The sequence below is a fragment of the Pseudonaja textilis genome, chromosome 7 (assembly GCF_049901715.1).
Source record: "Pseudonaja textilis isolate UNSWEBS1 chromosome 7, rPseTex1.2, whole genome shotgun sequence".
In the NCBI taxonomy this organism is placed as follows: Eukaryota; Metazoa; Chordata; class Lepidosauria; order Squamata; family Elapidae; genus Pseudonaja; species Pseudonaja textilis.
Genome location: NC_141996.1, coordinates 28741374 through 28758565, shown reverse-complemented (window position 1 = coordinate 28758565; position 17192 = coordinate 28741374). Strand labels below are relative to the sequence as shown.

Sequence of the window (17192 nt, the reverse complement as noted above, 5' to 3'; positions counted from 1 at the left end):
AACAGTGATAGCAATTAATTAGTGCAAAAACTTGCCTCCAGAAGTAGTGGATGCTTCATCACAGGAGATTTTCAAGAAGAGATTCGACAACCATTTGTCCAAAATGGTATAGGTAGGATTCTGTTCGGGCAGGGGGGCTGTATTAGAAGACCCCAAGGTCCCTTCCAACCCTATTATTCTATGTTCTAAAAGCAAAATTAGAAGGAGGAAAGTATACTTACGGTCAAGAGCAGTAGTTGCCATGATATATGTAACCGGAGATACACTTATGGCTTCTATCTTTCCTGAATGAAAAGTAAACAAGCATTCTGGATCACGTGTCTATAATAGAAACAATTATAAAGGCCTTTAAAGGGCTATTGATTCACAATGAATGTATTTATGATGACTATGATCATGATTTATCACTTATCTCTTTATCTACACTGAGAGCTTATGCACCAAAGACAAATTCCTTGTTGGCCAATAAAGAATTCTATTCTATTCTATTCTATTCTATTCTATTCTATTCTATTCTATTCTATTGATAAAATGATTTAACAAGGTACTTGTATTCTCTTACAATTGTTTTGGTCATCTGTTATTCTAAACTTAACTCTTATTGTAGTATAAAAGTGTCCGTTTCTTTACTGTCTGGATGTAATTCTCCTAAAAGTTTCATTACATATAAACACTGTAAGAATTAGGATGAGCTTTTCTCAAGAATTATTGTATTTCCCATATCCTGAATCTATCATAATGTAGAATCTTAATTTGTTTTCATGTAGTTGATAAAATGCTGAGCCAGAAACCAAGCAAACCTAAATTCTAGTCCTCCTTTAAGCATGGAAGCCAGTTGGGTGACTTTGGGTGAGTCATTTCTCTCAGCCCAACTCACCTATTAGAGCTGTTGTATAGAAAATAGGATATTGCATGCATTGTGCACATGTGGGCATGCATATATTTGAAGTTATACAGTCTTTAAAAACTTATACTATTTATCTTGGGCTGGTCACTCTTCCTCAGCTCAACCTACCTCACAGGGTTGTTTTTTTGAGGAAGGTGTATTAGATATGTTCACTGCCTACAGTTATTTATAAAAATAACACAGGATATAAATAAAACAAACAAATAAAAATAAACACATTACTCATTTTATCATAACTCAAACTGTAGGCTTGATTAATTTCTTCATATACCCAGAAACATGTTCTATTAAATAGGTTTACATATTTAAAAATGTCTTTCTGTCATTTAATATCTCATAAATTATTACTGTTATTAAATTCCACACTGCATATAATTATTGCAATTGGAGTTTTGGCAGGATTGATATTTCTTCTAAACTTTTAAAGAAAAATATCCATCAAGTGTAAAATATCACATTTGTTATTTTTTACATTTTACCTTTCTATCCACAGGACCCTAAGAATTTATATTTTATTTATATTTTATAAAAATTTGTATTTTATTGATGTTATAATATAGTTACTTTACAAAGAAGTCTGATTTTCTTTTATTTTTGTCCTTTTGTCCGGGTAATGGCTTGAAAGGGCATAGCTTTAAATTTGCTATCTAACTTCTATTACATTTTTCCATTTTCCATTTTTATACTATAAATATAAAATACTAATCATCTTGCTTAAAGTTACTAGCAGTTTTAAATATGCTTTAAAATAACACTAGTTGCTAGTGATACTGTAAAAGTAATTTTATTTATTCATCACATATATCACATAATGGAAGGATACAGCAGAGAAAAGTAATATGAAGTAAAACTTACAACATTCGAGAAACTTAAATCAAGCTTCCATATAGCTCCATTGAAATCCTAAAGAAGCATAATTATAATAATACTTGGTTATTATTCCATTTTGCCTGTCTTAAAAGCATTGCTCTGATTTTGAAAAAAATAACGGTGTTAGTTATTTGTATATATTAACTATATTATGTATGTTAAATGTTGTCCAAGACAATTTCTCTTCACTCAGTGAGGCCTAGGTAAGTCAGACACCCATAATTTAAAAGTTTAAGTTATAAAATTGAGGGTAATACAATGTCTTATACAATTTCACCTCTTCATTTCAATTAAGTACTTCTTTATTAAAAGGAATATAAAGATATAGAATACAGAACCACCTAACATTTCTCATACTGATGCCATGGTAGAACTGTAAATTTTAATACCAAATGAATTATTGGTTTTAACATGCATTTGATCTGACAGTGCAAGTCAGTGGAGTTTATAGAGCCTGATTTATGGTTATGTGAACAAAGCCAATGGGAGTAAAAATCTAGTGATATTTCAATTGATAGTAAAAAAAAATCCTTTCCTTTGGCAGTATTAAACTGTCTATTCACTAATTATTTAGAAAACTTCTTACCTGAGCATACCAAAATGGTTCTCCGCGTTCATGAATTTTCATCATAAAATTCAGGCTCACATTTTTACCAACTAAAAGTTCATTTATGTGTTCCATCTCTACAAGTCCAGTATCATCCACAACATCAGCTGTGTCTATTGTTTCAAAATCCCAAACCTTAACAAAAGATTTTGAGAAAAATGAAGTTGTTATTGTTTTAAAATGCTAAAGCATCATGACAGAACAATTTCAGAAAAGTGGTAATTCAAAAGGACTTCTTTTGTAGGAAAAGCTGTGCAGAAATAAAATAAGCAAGCAATCAGACAAAAAAATAGATGTTATTCATATGTCCCAATTAACAATGGTTGAGGCCACCAGAAGAGCAAGAGCCAGAACTTTGTATTTCCCTCAATACCAGAAGCAGTAAAAGAGAAGGAGTCGGATGCAGAGGTGGCAGTGGGAGGAGGAGGAGGAAGAAGAAGAGGAAAAGGGAAAGACGAAGACGAAGAAGAAGGGAGGGAAGAAGGAGGAGGAGGAGGAGGAGGAGGAGGAGGAGGAGGAGGAGGAGGAGGAGGAGGAGGAGGAGAAGAAGAAGAAGAAGAAGAAGAAGAAGAAGAAGAAGAAGAAGAAGAAGAAGAAGAAGAAGAAGAAGAAGAAGAAGAAGAAGAAGAAGATGATCGTCCATGTGTCCACTGATACAAAACAGCAATATTATTTGCCTTAAGATAAATAACATAACCTTTTAAATAGCAACACTTAGAAAATCTGAGCAGCCTCGAAACTCAGCTTTTCTCATGATATCTATGTATGACAGATAAATCCTTCTACAGCTATTTGTATTTCAAGATATGCTATTAGGGCAATAACAAAAAATTAATATATTTAGCCTTAATATACTAATAACAACATTTAAGATATATTTTGTCAGGATATTGGCAAAAGAATTGAGCTTTGTCTCTTCACCCCTCACCCTGATCCTTATTGCAATTGGAACGAGAATCTTTTATATGGTGGCATCTACTCTGTAAAATACTTATCTGAGAAAGCTTGAGTACAAGATATTTTTGCACAGCTAGTACACTTATTTTGGAAAAAAAAAACCTTACCCTGATGTATCCATCTGTTCCAACAGTGATCACTTCTCCTTCATCCAGAATTAACTGATTAATAGGACCATTATGACAATTTTTATGGCCAGGTCGGCAGAGTTCCACTTTTATGAGTCCCCCTTCCCAAAGAAGCAAATTTCCCCATTCTGAACCTGAAAGTACCTTGAGTACAAATGAAACAATATTAATTAGTACCATAAATCCAGATGTGCTTTCCAATAGGGACATTGTAAACAATGTAATACTTGCTATTACTGAAACAACTTTTTTTATAATTTTCCTACAAAAGGACTTCGGCCTCTGAAAAGACAGAAGAAACATAATAAGAAGAATACTTTGTACTGAGGAAGAGTGTAGCTGGCAAAGCACCACATACATGGCTTGTTCAATGACATTAACAGTTGACATCAGCCATGATGCAAACAGCTGACAAATGTATCAAAGACCTTGGATATTCCCAGTGGGATATTTTCGATTTTTCCCCATGATTTGCACACTCCATATGAAAAGACAACCTGCTTTGGAAATTTCCCCATGTTTTAGGATATACAGGTGCAACTCGAAAAATTAGAATATCGTGCAAAAGTTCATTTATTTCAGTAATGCAACTTAAAAAGTGAACCTAATATATGAGATAGACTCATTACATGCAAAACAAGATAGTTCACGCCGTGATTTGTCATAATTGTGATGATTATGGCTGACAGCTCATGAAAACTCCAAATCCACAATCTCAGAAAATTAGAATATTACATACAATCAATAAAACAAGGATTGTACATAGAACAATATCGGACCTCTGAAAAGTATAAGCATGCATATGTACTCAGTACTTGGCTTGGGCCCCTTTTGCAGCAACTACTGCCTCAATGCTGTGTGGCATGGAAGCTATCAGCCTGTGGCACTGCTGAAGTGTTATGGAAGACCAGGATGCTTCAGTAGCGGCCTTCAGCTCTTCTGCATTGTTCGGTCTCATGTCTCTCATCTTTCTCTTGGCAATGCCCCATAGATTCTCTCTGGGGTTCAGGTCAGGCGAGTTTGCTGGCCAATCAAGCACAGTAATCCCATGGTCATTGAAGCAGGTTTTGGTGCTTTTGGCAGTGTGGGCAAGTGCCAAGTCCTGCTGGAAAATGAAGTCAGCATCCCCATAAAGCTTCTCTGTGGAAGGAAGCATGAAGTGCTCCAAAATCTCCTGGTAGATGGCTGTGTTGACCCTGGACTTAATGAAGCACAGTGGACCAACACCAGCAGATGACTTGGCTCCCCAAATCAACACAAGACTGTGGAAACTTCACACTGGACTTCAAGCATCTTGCAGTGTGTGCCTCTCCATTCTTCCTCCAGACTCTGGGTCCTTGGTTTCCAAATGAGATGCAAAAGTTGCTCTCATCAGAAAAGAGGACTTTAGACCACTGAGCAACAGACCAGTTCTGTTTTTCTTTAGCCCAGGTAATATGCTTCTGACGCTGTTTGTTGTTCAGGAGCGGCTTGACAAGAGGAATATGACATTTGAAGCCCATGTCCAGGATGCATCTGTGTGGTGGCACTGGATGCACTGACTCCAGCCTCAGTCCACTCCTTGTGAAAGTCCCCAACACTTTTGAATAGCCTTTTCCTGGCAATCCTCTCTGTGGTCATCCTTGCTGCTTGTGCACCTTTTTCTTCCACACTTTTCCCTTCCACATAACTTTCTATTAAAGTGCTTCGATACAGTACTTTGGGAACATCCAACTTCTTTTGCAATTACCTTTTGAGGCTTTCCCTCCTTATGGAGGGTGTCAGTGATGGTTTTCTGCACAACTGTCAGGTCAGCAGTCTTTCCCATGATTGTGCTTCCTATTGAACATCATTTAAACGCTCAGGAACCATTTGCAGGTGTTATGGATTCATTAGCTGATTAGAGTGGGACACTTTGAGCCTAGAATATTGAACTTTTTCACAATATTCTAATTTTCTGAGATTGTGGATTTGGAGTTTTCATGAGCTGTAAGCCATAATCATCACAATTATGACACATCACGGCTTGAACTATCTTGCTTTGCATGTAATGAGTCTATCTCATATATTAGGTTCACCTTTTAAGTTGCATTATTGAAATAAATGAACTTTTGCACGATATTCTAATTTTTCGAGTTTCACCTATATTTATTGGGTTTCTGTTGCTACATTTCCTCAAAAGTATCCTGAATTCTAAGAGATTCATCATGTGGAATAGTTTAAGGATAGAAAATGCTTCTCACCTTACCATCTGGAAGCTCCACATATCCTTCAATATCTGTCAGTGATGTCTTTCCAAACCTACCCAACGCCCCTTGTAATTTCAAGCCAGTAAAAGTGAGAGCCATTCTCCAAAACCTGGATACACAACCATGAAAATTATGTTCGAATTAGCTTCCCCAGTAGAATTTTGTCAGCCTTTTTGTAGGCACCAAAATAATTGTAAAGATAAATCATTGTTTACAGAACAACTCTAACTTTTCTACATACTTCTACACAGTTGTGAGGAATGATAAAAAAATAAATTTGTAGTCAACCACTGTACTATTTCAGCTAAATCAATAAATGCACTTACGACTGAATATGATTTCCTCAAAATCTGATTTGGGAAAACAATCCAAAGTTTTAAACTTTTTGTTTTTAATTTTTTAAAAACTTCTAAGTTGTGAGAATTGGCAGTTGAGGAGATTTTTGTTGCTGTATAATTAGCAAAAACTGGGAGAGACAGTGGAGAGTAGCTTTATTTTTCAGTGGAGAGTAGCTTTATTTTTCCAAATTATTGTTAAAGATAGTATGCCTAAGATCAGACTAACAAAAAACCACAGTTAATTAAATACTAAAACAAATGAGTGGAAAAAAAAGTTTACGAACACAAGTCCAGAATGGACTTTTACTACTGTAAGCAAAAAAATGAATATAATCCACTGCATATGTTTGTCATCAATCAATAGGAATTAAGAGTATTTTCATTTGTGTCTTATATCTTAGTGCTGATAATGCTAAGAACAAAGACCACTGTCTCTCCCAGTTTTTGCTAATTATACAGCAACAAAAATCTCCTCAACTGCCAATTCTCACAACTTACAAGTTTTTAAAAAATTAAAAACAAAAAAAGCTGAGCAATGTGGCATTTTCCATTCTTGGTTACCAACTAAAATTAAGCAGCAAGGAAGCTGTCAAAATTCTTTTCAGTTCCATTTTTGCTTTTTTTGTTCAGGGAACTTTGAGAGAACTGCAAGGGAACGTTTTGTTTACACTACATGCAGCTCAAGAGTTAGAAAAAGATTGAGGCACAAGCTCTTTTGCATGGGCTGCACTATCTTACACTAAACCAAAACCTAACTTCACTCAACTCTCCAATAGAACCTATGTCAGAGAAACACAGACAACTGGAGATGTTTTCAAAAATTTTATTTGTTTGACTTGTTTGCCACCCATCTTGCCTAGAGATGACTCTGGGTGGCTTATTGCAATGCCTTTATGTACTTAAACACTTTATATTTCATTAAATCATAGTTTAACATCTTTCTGTGATTCAGGATGTTTTATATACACAATGTACTGCCATTCACATATCTACACAACGATTTTCCATGATATGCACCAAATAGGTAAAACGATTTCTTTTTAAAAAGTCACGAAACAGCCCACTTTATTCTATGCACAAAAGATAATTTGATCCAATGCTGATGCTGCCCTTGAATATCTGCACAAAACCAAATGGGTTTTCAGTTATCTTAAAAAGCTCGGCTGATTAACTTACACAGTTAATTAGCTAGGCTCCTGCTACAGAGAAAGCACCACGAGGATAATTGTGCAAAGTTTTCTTGGGTGGATGGACTAAGGCTTCCAATTAGTAAGCATTCCTGCTATGTGTTTCTTCTGGGTTTGCCACCCCCTGAGATAATTATATTTGCATTTTCACTTCCTTGCAGCACTTTATTTCTCCCCTTGTCAATGAACAGGAAAGAGGTTCTTCCATTTCCCTAGCGGTTCCCTGGCTTTTTCCCCACCTCCATCCCCTGCAAAAAAACTAACATGATAAGAAAAAAGCAAGGACTACAGCGAGATTGTGTTTCGGCTTTTGCTGATTGGCTTGGTGAAAGAACTACTAGATGCTGCTAGGATTAGGTAATTGGTGGGGTAGCTTGGGGTAACAGTAGCAGTGCACAAAGTATTAGTATCATTGTGAGGGGACAAAACCTACAGCTGCTGAATCAGATTCATATCATTTCCTTTTTGATAATCTATTTTTTAAAAAGGGATAGTTGGCTTACTTGATGTGGCCTGAACCAGATGTAGTAAGTTGTTCTTCATTTTCAGGAGAAAATGTGACTTTATAAACATCTTGTGAAAATGCTTTTGATCTCAATATAATCTTTTCCTGTTTCCAGTCCCAGACTGTCAATGTGTAGTCAGGGCTACTCCCTACGGTGGCTATCAGGGTGCCAGAACGGTTAAAGTCAGCAAATGCATATGCCTGTTCTGTTCCACCTGGAAATAAAACAAAATAATCAGTTTCTCACCATCATATGCGTAACCAAGAAAACATCCCCATTTACCAGTCCTATCAGCTATTAGCTTTTATAAATGGCACATACCATCTTGAAATTTTAAAAATCCAAATAAACCCCCCAAAGTGGAAAATAATCAACTGCTTTCAAAGCATGTACTATGTGTATATGGGGCGTGAGTGAGTGTGCGGTGTGAATTAAAAGTACCTGTTTTTAATAGCGATGTGCAAATGATCTGATGAGATAATGCTAATGGGAAAAAGTTACCCTTGGTTTTGTTCCTTGATGCTATAAAACAAATGCAGCTTGAAGGCCTAGCATGTCCTAGTTTCTATACTTTCTTCTCAGAATTAGAATTCAAAGAATATCCAACAGGATTCTACTTTAAATGAAAAGTTACGAGAAGAACCTTCAATCAACTGTTGGCTTGTTTGGAGTTCTTATCAGCTAGCCATGATTTTTCCCAAATAATATAATCAATTCCAATCCTCTTTCCCCCTACAGCCATCTCCCCAATAGACACTCCGCTTTTTCTAGCAAGGGAGAATGCTCAGTACTTAATGAATTTTGGGTGATGGGGGGGGAGTACCCCACAAGGGTTTACTTTCTGAGCTTTCTCTGTAGGTCTAGGAAACTGATTCCTGCCCAGAGGTGTTGCCATTTTTATTACAAAAAGTTCAGTACTTGGAAAATAAGTTCACTATTAGTACATAAAATTGAACATAAATTATGTGAGATGTTATATTTTATGTATATATAGCAATATAACTGTAAAATACATTGATTTAAGCAAATAAAAATAAGTGCAATAACTTCCAGAAGATGCTACAGAACATGATTTGTTAGCAGAAAAAAGTCAGATGTACCATTTGTATATTTTAAATTTTAAATTAAAAAGCACTAGAAAAATGAAGTGAAATGAAGTAAAATACACACATTGTCTCTTTCTGGTTTTGGTTAAATAACAGCTCAAATAACAAAAAATATACTTTATTTATTACCAATATTTTGATTTTTTTTAACCCAATCTTCATTTATTTTTCTTTTGTACAAAGAAAGAACAAGAGTTGGAGCAAATGATTTTTAAATTGAAATTATGCTCTGCCATTAAACAAAAGATCTCTACTCTTTGCAAAAGAGCAAACACTTATACAAGAAATGAAAATATAATATTACTTTCAGTTCTAAGAAAGTTTATTCTTCTGTATTATTTCAAACTGTGAAACTCATTATATTTTAACCTACCTCGTAATATTCTGTATGGTTTTAAAGAAGGATACTCATAGATAACCATTTTGGGCTTCCAACCTTTTTCTCCTACTGCAAAATGAGTTCGGTCTGGGTGTGCCTAATTGAAGATATTTTTATTTAATCATAGTCTTCTTGCAATCTGAAAGGGTCCCGTATTTGTCTTACATAAAACAATAAAATTAGCAAAATCAAACTGTTCCTTTATTCTTTCAGTAACCGATATCATCCTGAACTTCCATTAAGCACAAACATTTTCCCTTCAGGAATTGTAGACCCAAGGACAAAGAAAAATTTGGCCTTCTACTGTTTCTCATTCTAAAATTATGAAATGGATTCTAGATATCAGTAGTGTTTAGAAATAGAGATGGTCCTCAATATTCACAGTATTGCATATCCATGATTGGCATTTAGAGATCAAACATCAGTATACACATAAAAAAAAAATCCGTGGTTTTGGCTTTATTTTTGTTACTTCATGCACATACAAAATAGCATGATTTTGTAGATGTTTTAAGGGATAGGATATCATCTGTGCATACATTAGACCCTCTCTACACTATGTGTATCATCACAGTCTTGGTGGAGGGGTTTCATGATCATGCCAGTGAATGCTAGTGACAGTAGCAAACAGCAACCCAATTAAGCAGTTCCTAGAGCAAGGCAGTGAAAAAGAAGGCAGCATGAGACCCGCATGTAGCAAGGTAACTCTTGATAGTTGAGCAAGTAAAATTTAAGCTCTAATCAAACAATATCCAAATAAAAATCATAATATATATCTTATTATGGGCCATGGTGGCACAGTGGTTAAAGTGCAGTACTGAAGCTACTTCTGCTGACTGCCAGCTACCTACAATATGGCAGTTTGAATCTTATCGGGCTCAAGGTTGACTCAACCTTCCACTCTTCCGAGGTGGGTAAAATGAGGACCCAGATTGTTGGGGCCAATATGCTGACTCTGTTACCCACCTAGAGAGGGCTGTAAAGCACTTTAAAGCAGTATATAAGTCTAAGTGCTATTGCTAGTGCTAGTGCTAGTGCTATTCATATTTAATGTAATGATTTGAGAAATAAGTACCACATCTTTTGAGATTAAAAATCCTACAATTAGTCTTCTAAATACTTATTAATAAATATGCAAAATTTAAAGAATGAATGAAATAAGCTGTTAGAAACCTCCATTTTATCTTTAAAAATAGGTAACTATCTTAATATCTAAATCAAAAATTTCAGAGAGTACAACTTATTCAACCCAAAAATAATAAACTGGATTTATTAGATCCTGTTCTGATATAACCAAGTAAGTATATCATCATGGTTTTGTTAATGCAATAAGAACAATGCTTCTTCATTCAGACAGATATCCTAAAGTATAATATTCCGGAAAAATAATTACATATATTAACTTTGAAATAGATTTTGATATTTTGGGATGTCTGTACTCTTTTAAATTACATTCTTACTACATGGAAATTAATACCTGGACAACAGAATAGAGTTCTCTATGTCCTTTATACTCCTAAGAACTTCTCCAATAGAAAAATAAATAATCAATGGAGTTAAGAACTGATGTGACTTTTGAATGAGATGTTTACAAACATAAACTATGCATGGAAGATTATATTGAAATATGATAGTCCTTTATTGAAACTGTTGAGTAAATCTCTGCCTATATATACAGTACATGAATAAAACACTACTATGTGTTTCCCTTTTTTCTGTTTGTTCTGTTAAATAAAATAAAAAAATATAAAGGGAAGCAACCCCCATTAAAAATTCTGCATATTTTTCTGCCAAAAAGAATTTAAGGAAAAATTCTTTAAGATGTATGTCATACCGTGATTACACCAATCCCTCCACCACCTGTGCTTCGAAGATATCTCTGGTAGTTCGATTTCAAATCCAGAAGAACTAACTGGCTGCCAGCTATGTAGAGGAGAACCTGACTATCCAGCATGTGGAGGTTTGCTCGTCTAGTGCAGTCATATCCAAAAGAATGCCTGAGGAATGCATGCTAAGGAAATAAATGATGATGGGACTAGGTTTATTGTATTTGAATAATAAATTTACCATTAATGAAAAAACAGTAATATATTATGCATAATGAAACAAGACAGAGTGATGTGCTAGTTAATGAACTAGATTAGAACAGGGAAATTCCAAGATATAGCTCATTGTAATCTGGAAAATTCACTTGGTGAGTTTCAGTTAGTCACTCATTTTAATTCAGCCTGCAGTATAGGGTTGTTGTAATTGGGAAAAATGGAGTAAAGGAATCTTATGTCCTAAAGGCATAGAATTTGAGTGGACTATTGAGTCTAATCCAATGACTCACTACAGAAATTTAAAGTAAATCATCTCCCAAACAATTACTGAAGTCTCTACCTAAATTCATCCATTGAAGAGGACTTTAAATGCTTCTCTTGGTAACAGTTCCATCACTAAGATGCTGCTAGTTTTTTTAACATATAGTTGAAATCTTTAATTCTTATCTTTAAGAACTTTCAAACCACGGGAAATAGGTTTTTCTGATTCAGATATGTAAAGGGTATTGTGTACATATTTGCACTGTAGTAAAACATGCTCCCTCAGTAATATTTTCTCAAAGCTAAATATTTCCAATTACTTATTTTCTTCCATAGGGTTTAGATTCTAGTTCCCTAATAATTCTTTTTGCTGAATCTGTTCACTTTATCCGAATCCTTCTTAAAATGCTGTACTCAGAATTTCCCAAAGTGCTGAAGCAAATGTAAGCAACTTGTTCCACTCTGAAGGAAATAAATATTAAGTTACTCTTTTATAGTAGAATTAGAAATATTAAGTGCATTGTTAAGCTGTGTTATCTTTGTTGCTGTTTCCTAACCACAAAGTATGTTCAGTTAAACAAAACACGCTGGATAGTTGCAGGCTTCTTAGAAAACAGGAACATCCCCCCAAGGCGAAGGTATAAGTAAACAAGATAAGATATCTGATGCCTAGGAAGGAACAGTAAAGCTGACCTGAGGTGGTATTCAGCAGGTTCTGACCAGTTCTGGAGAACCGGTACGGAAATTTTGAGTAGTTTGGAGAACCGGCAAATACCACCTCTGACTGGAGATTTTAAGTATCCTTCTCCTGCCACGCCCACCAAGCGATGCCCACAGAACTGGTAGTAAAACAATTTGAATCCCATCACTGAAGCCGACCCTTACCTTATAGTATGACTTAGAGATAATAACGAGAGTGGGGAGGGCTTCTTAGGCATGGCATGCATTGTGTAGAGTGTATAAAATGTATTGTTTGATCATTAGATCTTGCTCTTCTTGTACCCAATCCACTTTGGAAGGAACTTGAAGGCCCGTTTGATAAAGCTTATTTTCTTTAATAAACCTTTTAATTATGAACCAGACTTGTCTCTGTATTATGAGTATTAAATAATTTGGGTCTCACATCTCACAACTCTATACTGCTTTGTCAGCCTTAACCTAATTTAACCCACCGTTTTTTGTTGTTTTTTTCAAAAGAAAACCAATACCTTATTTACTAAATCTGTAATACATTCCACCATTAATATATTGAATGTATTATTCCCAATACTGTTTTTAAAAGCAAATATATTTGTTTTTTTCTTTGGTTTATGATAGGAAACTCAAATCCTAAATACATGGATCTCTGGCAAAAATGGATACATAAGAGAGAGCAGGTTCATTGGGATGCCAGAATCTGGAGTTATATATGGATTTGAGCACAGTTCTTCATAGTTATAATAGAAATTTTCAGAGATCTTCTTCTCTACTACTTCTTTTTTCTTCTTCTTCACTGGTTCTGGAGGCTTTTCTGGTTCTGGTGGTGGTTCTTCTTCTTCTGGATTTCAAAAATACCATCATAAAAACAATATATATTGCTAAGAAAAAAACACTCATTTTAAAAACAATTCCAGTGGACTCCTCAAATCTGCCTGTGCTGGGTTGTTTGCTTACAGATGTTTCATTACCAAGTAGGTAACACCATCATTTTCACTGAGTATTTTCTGGAGAGGATCCCGAAGCCAGAACTGCTGGCTAGACAGGGATTAACATCAAACAATAAATCAAGCAGAAATCAATGCCCTAATCAAGAAATTACCAAAGAGGAAAAAACTACACCACCATCAACATTAGCAGGGTAAGTATATAAACAAGGAGCAAACCCCACACTCAGTAGCACTGATGTTACCTTAGTTGGGTGATGAAAAGTCTGCAAGCAAAAAACCAAGCTCAGACAGCACCAAGAACTCCATCATTCAACTTTGAGCTACATATGTATATTCTCTTCTGTTGGAACAAATCTAGTGTCAGGTGCCTGGAGTAGAGATCACTGGAATAAAGGGAAACCCTGAGATAACTTGCAGTCTCAACAACAATGGATTTGAACTTCATTAAAATATCAGTCTGGACTATAAGAGACAATGTCTAATGTTCATAAGATTTCAGAAGAAAAAAATAAATGATAAAAGAAGATCACATAACATTAAAAATTAATTGATAAGCAGAGAACAGTATAAAAATACACTTTTCAAATCCAGAGATTGCTAACAACACGCACCTTCACTTGCAGGGCTTCCCACATCCTCATAATCATCTTCAGGTAACTTTTCTCCTTCTTCTCCTTCTGGAGATGTTTTAGTTTCTACAAATAAGAACATTATGTATATGTATGTACAACTTATATTCACACATACACACGTGCATACACACAGATTTTTTCAGTCACATTTCAGCCCAAAAGGGGTCCTAAAGTGCCTCATATTAGAAAACATTAAACAATGCAAAAGATTAAAATAATTTTCACATGCAGAAAAGCATGAGTGACAAATATTTTTTAAAACATAGAAAAGGCTCAGTGTACTTAAAGTCATTCAATGACTCATCAGTAAGTAATTATTTGCTTTCTTTAGAAAAAATATTCTACAAACCAAAGTGCCATTGCAGAAAAAGTTCTGTCACAGACTTAGACTTAGTTTTATCTGCTTCGCTTGAAAAAAACATATATAGACTAGGTCCTAATGGACTTAGTCAATGCACATCTGAGAGTAAGACAGATAAAAACAATGCACAACATGATCCTATTTTAGACTGTCTAAGATACATACGGAGTTGAAAAATAAAAATCTGGCTTAATCTGCCTTTAAATATTATTTGTGCCTCAGATTTTTCATCCAAAGAAAACCTGTGGCAATTGGTACTACATTCCAAATGAGTTACGTTTTAATAATTTGAGCAATAATTTGAGTAGGCTGATGACCTTCAATCTTCTCAAACCTATCACAAAGCATATTCACAAGAACAGATAATCCTTGATTTATGAGAGTAATTGGGACTAGAATTTCCATTGCTAAGTACCATGATTGCAAAGTGTGACCATATTGTTTAGTGATGGCAATCACTGCAATTCTGATTGTTGTAACTAACTGAATCCCTCAGTGGTATCACTGTTAGATGAGGCGACTTCCTGCTGGCTTCACATATACATGTCCGTGAGGAATCTGGCAGGAAGTTGTTCAATCTCAGACAGCTTGTAATAGGCTACCAAGTAGGTATGTAGCTATTATGTGAGGATGCAAGAGAATCACAGCAAGGCTTGAGAAGGATGCACAAAAGTGAGGAGGTATGTGATGGTGGAAGGAGAAATGGCAAAAGTTGAGGGATATGTGGGAGGTTCAAGTGTCAAAGAGAATGCATGGAGTGCAAGGAGATGCATGTAGGTGTGAAGATGAGGCTTAGGGGAAGTGCATGAGGTGCACAGAGGTGTGGAAGGATGCGGAGTACAGCGAGGTTCAGACAGAATTCAAGGGGATGCACAAGGATGCAAAGGAAGCACACTGAGGCTCACGGAGGTGCAGAAATGTAAATGTGCTAGGAAAAGGTTTGCAGGTGGGGGAGACTTACCAAGCAACTTGTGACCTTCCCTGCCAGTTTCCCCATTGACCTTCTGGGTAGTGAAAGTTGCAAATGGCAGTTATGTGACTGCGAGTTGCTGCAACTAGTTGTAAGTGTAAGCTTGGTTGCCAAGCACCCAAATCAAGGTCATGTGACTTGACAGCCAGATCTCCAAGGACTGATCATAGCCACCATTCATTCAGTGCCATTGAACTTTGAATGATCGTTGACTGAATGGTCTTACGCTGAGGACTAACTATGCAGCAAAAAAGTCTACTGATTCTTATCACTGAATTAGTATATGCATTAATCCCATCACTTACACCAACACAAAAAAACGATAGCAATATATAGTTTAGCTTTTTGAATTTTGCAAACATTAAATAGACTTACAAGATAAAGCACATTTAAAGTAGCAGCTCTGTTATCATCATCTATTTATAAATGGTTCCTAAAGTACAGCAATTATTGCATATTTCTATCTATCAGTGGTATATATTTTAGTAGACATTTCACTTGAAATGACACTTCTTGTAATAATTGGTTAGCAATACTCACCAGCTGATACTTCTTTGATCTCTTCCTGCTGTTCTGCTACAGTTGGTGCCTCTTCTGATTTTTCACTTTTATCTGTAAGTAATATTAAGATTTAAATATGCCTTTAGTAGGGAACATCTAATCCACAAATTCTATACTTAACTGTCCAATTTGTCCTATGGAGCATAGAAATATATCTTAATTTTACTATATATATATATTAGTCATATTAGTAGAACTTTTTAAAAAGTTTCCAGTCAAGTTGAAGGATTTCATCAAAATCATTAGGGTACTTAAAACTTTTATTCATAAGATATTACATATTTTAAAAAAATAATCATCCTTATTTTCATATACAGAAATAGAGTATTCATACATTTGCATTAACAATTTATGTGTTTTTTTAAAATCACTATGTGATTCTAGTGCATAACACATATTTACTACTTCGTTAAAAACTCATACCTTGAAATTTTAAATCCCATGAAACCCACAATTACATTTTGAGACTGAAGTTGTATATAATTAAAGAAATTAACTTAATATTTCTTGCACAAAGTTTTTCAGACAGACAAATATTTGAAGACATGGGAAATTATTTCCGTACATGAAACTTGGGGAAAACATGACTTTTAAATAGTTTCCATTATTAATTCTTTATAAGATAAATTATCAGCCCTCCTTCTATTTGGGTTTCAGAACTGGTCATGAATACTAAGTGGCATTGATCACATTAGTAGATCATCTCTGGTAGAAGCAGGTTGGGGTGCTTCTCTTTGAACTCACAATAGTTTTTGATATTATCATAGTATCCTTTTGAACCATTTCCAAAGGTGTTCTGGTCCGCCCACAGCTGGCGGATCTGGCAGCAGAATCAGACAGTAGTGAGGAGATTGGGGAGGAACCCGGGCCATTCTTGGAGGCTGATGAAGGCTCAGGTGAGGGCTCTGCATCAGAGGAAGAGATGGGGCTAACCCTAACCCTAACCTTGGCACTAGACACAGCTTCAGAGGATGCTTTGAAACAGCACAGCAATCGAGGGCTGGAAGGGATCTCAGAGATCATCTAGTCCAACCCCTGGCTCCAAGATCATTGTTAGTTTCTCTCTTTTGACCCACCCAGACATATGACTACATAACCATGCCCACCTAGTCACATGACCACATACCCACACCCACCTTGCCATACCCACCGTCATGTGGCCACAGCCAGGCTCCCATCATATGACCACCTAGCCATGACCACAGAAGCGGTTGTAAAAAAAAATTGAATCCCACACCTTATCATTATGGAAGAATAGTAATCATGCTGCACCACTGAATTAGCTGCCCATAGACAAATGGAAAAGTTGATCAATATGTATTATGTGTGGACAATTATTAACTTATAATTTAAAAACTAAGCTACTTTAGGCATTGTTTTTATTTCTTTTTTATACTTTATACTTTGTGTTTTGTATTTTGTTGTATATTTTGTTGAATAACTGTACTTCCTACGAATGGCACTCATATATCCGCTAAAAAGTAAAGTTAAAGTACCAAATGTTAC

At 35.4% G+C, this 17192-nt stretch overlaps 1 protein-coding gene across 2 annotated transcripts in view; it reads right to left on the bottom strand.

Moving 5' to 3' along the window:
* CFAP44 (cilia and flagella associated protein 44) overlaps nt 1-17192 on the bottom strand; it is a 52071-nt gene that overhangs the window by 34364 nt on the left and 515 nt on the right. The window contains exons 2-12 of one of the 2 annotated variants that reach the window (XM_026708847.2): nt 15666-15737; nt 13774-13857; nt 12879-13053; nt 11048-11210; nt 9208-9310; nt 7726-7942; nt 5692-5806; nt 3449-3613; nt 2364-2519; nt 1763-1810; nt 222-321 (exon numbers count right to left, since the gene is read on the bottom strand). In XM_026708847.2, the coding sequence (XP_026564632.1) occupies nt 222-321; nt 1763-1810; nt 2364-2519; nt 3449-3613; nt 5692-5806; nt 7726-7942; nt 9208-9310; nt 11048-11210; nt 12879-13053; nt 13774-13857; nt 15666-15737 (1398 nt within the window). The remainder of the gene's footprint in view (nt 1-221; nt 322-1762; nt 1811-2363; nt 2520-3448; nt 3614-5691; nt 5807-7725; nt 7943-9207; nt 9311-11047; nt 11211-12878; nt 13054-13773; nt 13858-15665; nt 15738-17192) is intronic. The other variant, XM_087937299.1, reaches the window with a different exon arrangement.